Here is a 7194-nt window from a genome sequence, read left to right as displayed (position 1 = left end):
ATATATATATATATGAGTTTATAAAGGCTATAATGTTTATGATGCTTGGCAGTTAATGTATGATTATGTTGCATGTTAAAGAGTTTTCTGTGGTCAAATGTTCACAAAGTAGACAGTGGTTTAAGACCTATTCCAGCTAAGATGTGATAACTCTCAGCTCCTTGTCTATCAAGCTGAATCTTTTATATGGTAAGACACACTGTGACGTTACGGTAGCTGCGTTAGCCGGGAGCAAGCTTCACAATACCAGTCTTACTGGCTATAAAAAGGTAACCAATTATAGGTAACCATTATTTTAACCTTAAAATGACTTAAAAAACAGAGAAGAATGATCCCTTGTATTGATAAGATATAGGGAAAAGCCCCACTACCAGACATTAGGCAAAGCGCTGCTAGCTTGCAGGAATGTGGCCTATTGTTTCCCTGTGAGGCAGAGGTCCGTCCTCATCTCGCCTGTTCATGGGCCTACTTACATCCATACAACAGCCATAACATGCCCCACACAACCCGACATTCACATTGAGTTTTCATGAGTAGACAAATTATCACTATTTTGGCCGCACAGAGGTGTTGCACTAAGACAACATTACGATTTAAACACAATTTTAAGTTTGCTAGTGTAGCTAAGCTAGTAACGTAAACTTACCGTTGGCTACCACCGCTTGAAACAGAAAAAGGAAAACGGGATGAAATGTAGTCAAATCCATAATGAACTGACAACCCAATACTCGCTGTTGTTTTCTTTCATTCAAAGTTTGTTCCAAATGGTACTACGCTAATCTACCGTTTCATTTGGAAGCTGGTAAAAAACAACACGTTGGGCTATGGGTACCTCCCAAAATATCCAAGAGTATATTGCTGCAGCCTGGAGCGTCCCATGTCATCCGTGCCGTCTCATACGGTCTCGTCTCATGCGGAGGCGTGTCCAACGGTAAATCCAGAGGGTCAAAAATGCAAAATCCGCGAATATTTTTTTTTTTTAATTCTTTATCTGGATGCCATTAACGTATATTCATACAAATGAAAAATGTTTTTTTTTAACTAAACTCAGGTCTATCAAGATAAATGCAGACGTCATATACGTGATGACAAAAACCCGTAAAATAAAGTTACGTCTATAAAAATTGAGATTATAGCAAACTAAAAAAGCAAACCTTCGCCATCCCCAGTTTCTTATACCTTTCACAATATAAGCTCCATCGAAAGATCAAATACATTAGCTCTCTTTTCAAAGTTAAAGATCACGGTCACTATCAGCTATGAATAAAATATTTGGTGTGTTTAATTTAAAATTATGGTCGCTCTAAAAAAAAATGCAGGGATGAAACTAAAAAATTCTATCTGCTGCAACTTTGAGCCATTGCAGCCTAAAGGATTATCTAACCTCGGAGCGCAAGAGAAGTTCAAGCATTATGGTTTGTGGGTAATGTAAAAAAAAAGAATGAATCCACCTTTCATACAATCCAACACAAAATACAAATAGAACCGCTGGGCGGTACGATGTGGAAGAGAGAAAAGGGCTGTCAAAACAAATAGCATCGGGCGACTACCTCGTGTCAGCAGCATACAGAGTCGGGACTCGATGTACAGGCACGCAGATCCATATATTCTCCGTTGGTATGTCGCGGTAAGAATACCCCGTGGTACCATGGTAGACAGGTCCCTGAATGTTTCTAGAAAGATGTCTTCTGCGTTCAGAAACCAAGTGCGACGGTGAGAGAAACTACAACCGCATTCGGTCCCGGTCCCAGAGACCCGACAGCATTCTCCCCGGTCCCAGAGACCCGACAGCATTCTGCCCCGGTTCCCAGAGACCTGACAGCATTCTGCCCCGGGTCCCAGAGACCCGACAGCATTCTGCCCCGGTCCCGAGACCTGACAGCATTCTGCCCCGGGTCCAGAGAGCCGACAGCCGAGGCCGACAGTCACTCTCGCCATGCTGATAAGCAGTTGTATTTGCAGCAATGTCCCAGTGAAGTGTGAAAACAATATGAATAGCCTTACAATTAAAAAGTCTTGGAAAGCGTGTAACTTTTATTTTTTGTAGTTTTGTTGATGTGTGCAGATCGTGGATTGTTCTCCCTGACGGCTGCGTCGCTGATGCAGGTTTCATCAGATGTAGCTCCGTTAACATGGAACAAAACAAGCATAACATTCAGAAATGAGCAAACTACATGTAGGCTATGGCAAAATTGTTACTTTAACAGTTTTTTTTATCGTTTTTCAATTGATTGCAACAAATGTGGTCACGAATTTACCCGTGACTCCGTCTGGAAAATTATTCGCGATAACGTAATTTTGACCCTCTGGATTTACCGTTGGACACACCTCCGCATGAGACGAGACCGTATGAGACGGGACGGATGACATGGGACGCCCAGGCTGCAGCCATACCCGTCTCAAAATATCTGCAGCGACGTGGGAGTCTCTGGCGAAACGCATTTCCGAAACAAAGTGCTGCCTTTCCCAAACCTCGTAAATTTAAGCTTTCAAATACTTCAGCTACATGCCATTTTGCAATTGTTTCAGATGTGACTAAATGGCATATAGATGATTAAACTGCACAATAAAGAGACACAATGGACACAAGCCATGTCATGTTTGTTCTTTTATGCTTCAGTTTAGGGTTACAAATCATTCCCCAAATAGCCTAGCTAGCCCACATCTAAAGGATTGTACACCCTTTGTTAGCTCAAATGTATCTGTGATAGAACAAGTAAACTTAATTTGATATTAGGCTACTTGGAATAACTCGTAGAAAAAACGAGCAAAAAAAAACAGCATACCACATTCGGTTTTAACATCAACTGTGGTACTCTAATAAATCTAAAAGTCTGTGCTTTTATTAAGACCTAGTGTTAATATTTCTGACAGAACCTGAAGAGAATGCAGCAAAGATTTGCTGGTGTCCCCTTCATTTTATCGGATGTTACAGGTTTTCTAAGGGTTTTGTATGTTTATAATGTGCAAAAGTTTTGGCGGTATGAAAAATGCTAAACGGAAAATGTTTTAAAAAAATGGAGTGTAACATTTATTTTAACAATTAACAAAGGCAGGGAATGAACAGAAGTGGAACCTAAATCAAATCAATTTTTGTGGACCACCCTTTGCCTTCAAGACAGCATCAATTCTTCTAGGTACACTTGCACACAGTTTTGAAGGAACTCGGCTGGTAACTAACCACAGATCTTCGTGTGTGTAGGCTTCCTTAATCCTTCTGTCTCACAGAACATTCGTGTATTCCCAGACACACTCCATGAGTTGAACCAGGGCTCTGTGGGTCCGGCCATCACTTCCGACCTTCTTGTTCTGCTTTACACTGAAGACAGTTCTTCATGACCTTGGCTGTACGTTTGGGGCCAATCCTGATGGTATTGCGTGATAGATATGTCCTTGCCTATTTTTCACATAGAGGACACCTTAATCCTGACCCAAATCTCCAACTCCTTTTGCAGAAATGCAGCCCCAAACTTGCAAGAACCTCCACCATGCTTCATGTTGCCTGCAGACACTTATTATTGTACCGCTCTCCAGCCCTTTGGCGAACAAACTACCTTCTTCTACAGCCAAATATTATATTTTTGATTCATCCGTCCAGAGCGCCTGCTGCCATTTTTCTGCACCCAGTTCCTATGTTGTCGCGCAAAGTTGAGTCGCTTGGCCTTGTTACCATGTTAGAGGTCTGGCTTTTGGCTGCACTCTTCCATGAAGACCACTTCTGTCAGACTTCTCAACAGTAGATGGGTGTACCTGGGTCCCCTGGTCTCTGCCAGTTCTGAGCTGGTCACTGCTGGACATCTTCTGATTTTGAAGGAAATAAGCTTGATGCGTTTTCACACGCGGTCAGCCAAGTTTCCTGGGTCAATCACTCAACGTGCCTGACTTTTTGTAAGTGTATCTATAAGAATTGATGCTGGTTGAGGGCAAAGGGTAGTAACTCCAAATATTATGTGATTTAGATTTTTCTTTGTTTCGCTCACTTTGCTTTTGTAAACTGATAAAAATAAACAATCATCATTAAATTTATTTAAAGCATTTTTAGTTTACAGCACACATTTTTTTTCTCCATAATACCTCCTTGTTTGCTGTCAGAAGATGTTATTCTTGACAGTAAATTGATGGTTATGTGTTAATTTTACTGATAGATACATTTTAAAATGATTCTACGCAGTTAAACATTTGATCTAAAATACAATTAAAGAAATGCCAATATAACTTTGACTGTAAGAACATAGCTGTATGGTATATAATTAAACCACCTCTGACAATAAATAACAAAAATGAAATAAACCCTTGACATGCCTTTAGCTTAACAGCCTAGAACAATTTTACACATGAAAGCTACTGTATACAAGACTTGGCCTATCAAACAATAGTAATCTATGTATTTGTGGGATTCTCTTTGGTTCAGTTCTGTTCTAATAAGACAAACAACCTCTGCTTGTCTGCAGCACTGGAGGCTGTTGAGTCCGTTTGCACATGCTGTGAGTTACAGCTTCCTTCTGTGGGACACTTCCCCATCCTGACGTCAGCTGGATGTGTGATTTTTCTTTCCCTCCCAGCCTCAAACTGACGCATTTACATATCAGCTCTTCAGAAGCAACTTGAGGTGAGTTACCCGCCAGACATCTGGGAAACTTGCTATCTGTGTACTAGCATTGATGTACATTTACGGTATTTAACAACTGTTAAAAATGTATCTTTGGTTTGTCCGTAAAAAAACAGAAAACCAAGCCTTGCTGCATATTCTCATATTACATTACAGGCTTGTGCTTCCTGTGTCTGTGTTATGTAGTACAAACATTCTCGCTAATCTGTTTTGATGGAAAACTGTCAAATGTGTCACGTACACACCTGCAACTCTTATTTGGCAGATTGACTGTAGATGTCACTTGTCCTCCTGCTGTGAACTTCTGAAGATTTTCTTTTGAGAATAAATGAGATAGAAGTTTCAAAATAATTCCTTAGCCTAATGTTGAGGTTTGATCGTGTTAGGTCCAGTCAGGGATTCATAGCTGCCAGAGATGTGTATAACACTCATCTTTTGATCTCATTCATTTCATATCTCATTTCATTTATTTATTAGCGGGTGGAACATTTTACAGCCAGGACAGAATGTACTTGTGACATAATGGAAAAGAATTTATAATTTTGGCTTGAGGGAAAAGCAAACAGTACGTGACTGATTTCCATCTTAATACATGTTCTACTATGGTGGCTAGCAAGTCGACAGTGCCAGTAAGACTGGGCTGTTGTACTGCATGTTGCCATTCGGGTGTCTCAAAGCTGGTCAGCATCTTCCTCATCTGCCTGTCTGTCTTGCTCTCAACCTTATTGGCACAACAATAGACGAACCGTCATTTACCATCTTTAAATAGATTTTTTTAATGAAGCAGAGTAACAACTTGTAAAACCTGTTTTATAAATACATTTATAGGATAAGTGCATTAGCCCAGGAAAGCTTGACTGAATGGAGGCATGGTTAAGTATTGATTTTGTGAAATCAGAGATGTTTTTTTTTAGGAATAACGACATTTGGGGAACTTTGCTTATTTGCTTTCTTGCCAAGATGATGAGAAGGTCAATACCACAGGCAGCAGCCTATTAGCTTAGCATAAAGACTGGAACCGGGAGAAAGTATGATTGGTCTTGGTCATGTGCCGGACTGTTCTTGTCTGGTAGCAGTAATTTCCTGAATTCTCTTTACATTTTTTACACTTTGGTGGTTTTTGTACGGATTAAATATCACGTGTTTTAATGAGCTTCAGAGGTGCTGGGCATGGCAATTTTGTTTTACCTTCAACAAAGCCGGCCAGTTCTATTTCGTATGGCTTCCCTCTAAGGGCTCGCTATTGGGTTTATCCCTTCGCGCATGCGCAGTCGTGAAGATTTTCTTTCCCGCCCTAGCGTCCAGCTCTGCCCTCAACTACGTCGCATTTACTGCATATATACAGAGCGGACCCGTTGTTCGACTCCCCTTTTTCTTCAACTTCGCAGTATGAAGTCAAGCTCAAGACTCCGCCGGTGCCCGGTGTCTGCCCCTCGCTGCCGACCGGCTACATCCTTCGCCGGGACTCTCCCCCCTTTTGCGAAGTCCCTCCTGGGTCCGTCACGCCGGCCAGGCTCTCACCCCCACGTCTCCTGCCATTTTGCGCCGCCTGTCGTGCTAGAAGCTAACTCGTCCGGGCGGACGCTTTTCTGGTTTGCCAGGCTGGCGGGGACGGAGACGGCAGCTGGGCAGACAGACAGGAAATCCGGCGGCACCTTGGACCGCTGGCGAGACGGCGTTTTACGACGAGCATGAGTCCGCTGACTCCGCTCTCTCTGACAGCGCCTCCATCACCGGTTTCCCCTCCTCCCCCTGGAGGGTCCCCCTCCTCCCCTTTGGGGATTTGGGCCTCCGATAGGACGGCATTGTATGCTTCCTCTGGAGCTCTCTCCCGTCTCCCGAACGGCCTGGGCACCGCCCGAGCGGCCTTCCCCTTGCCCCACCCGCTCCAGCCCACCCCGCTAAGGCTCTCTTCGCCGACCTGCCGAGATCATAGGAGGTCGCGAGCTTAGCAATAGCGCTCCGCGGAGCTGCCACCCCCGCCTCGCGGTCCTTTTGAGCTGGTGATGTTTATGCCCGGAGCCGCCCTCTTCACGGCCCCACTCTGTCCCGCGCTTCGCGGAGCTTCGGCCATTTGTGGAGAGCTTCACCCACCGGGAAACTGAGCTCCCGTCTCTCGCTATGCCCCGTTACTCGGGTTCAGGGCGATACGGACGCAGGTTTTTCCTTCAGTCCCTCCCCGGGGGAGCCTGGCTTCCATTTTGCTTCCGAAAGCTAACTTTCTTCGGCCACCTGAAGCCCACCTCCCTCTCCCCAGGATCAGTGTCGCTCATCTCACTGACCGGGCCCACCAATGTGCCGCCCAGGGCTGGCGGCCACAAAACAACTCGCCTTACGGCCTCCGCCGCCTCCGCGATGGCCACTACTCCGGCGCTCCCCCCTCGGAGCTTGCCACGGAGATTGGTAGGCTATGACCGCCATCCTTACCCTGACCACGGCGTCCACGTGTGGCGCTGTCCAGGTGATGGCTTGTGCAGAACGTGGCCCAGCGAAACAGGCTGCGCCACAGGTCTCAGCTGCCAGCGACATAGACCGCGCTTCGTACGGCCCATAGCCCCCGATGGACTATTTGGGCCGCGCCTCAG

The 7194-nt window shown here is 44.7% G+C and overlaps 1 protein-coding gene across 3 annotated transcripts in view; it reads right to left on the bottom strand.

Moving 5' to 3' along the window:
* Nucleotides 1–913, bottom strand: part of ifngr1l (interferon gamma receptor 1-like) — an 11006-nt gene extending 10093 nt beyond the window's left edge. For 2 of the 3 annotated variants that reach the window (XM_032540986.1, XM_032540987.1), the window contains exon 1: nucleotides 647–913. In XM_032540986.1, the coding sequence (XP_032396877.1) occupies nucleotides 647–707 (61 nt within the window). In that variant the 5' untranslated portion in view covers nucleotides 708–913. The remainder of the gene's footprint in view (nucleotides 1–646) is intronic. The other variant, XM_032540988.1, reaches the window with a different exon arrangement.
* Nucleotides 914–7194: the final 6281 nt, after the last annotated feature.

Source organism: Etheostoma spectabile, chromosome 17 (genome assembly GCF_008692095.1).
Source record: "Etheostoma spectabile isolate EspeVRDwgs_2016 chromosome 17, UIUC_Espe_1.0, whole genome shotgun sequence".
Taxonomy (NCBI): domain Eukaryota; kingdom Metazoa; phylum Chordata; class Actinopteri; order Perciformes; family Percidae; genus Etheostoma; species Etheostoma spectabile.
Note: the sequence above shows the minus strand (reverse complement) of the source record. Positions and strands in the feature narration are given on the sequence as shown.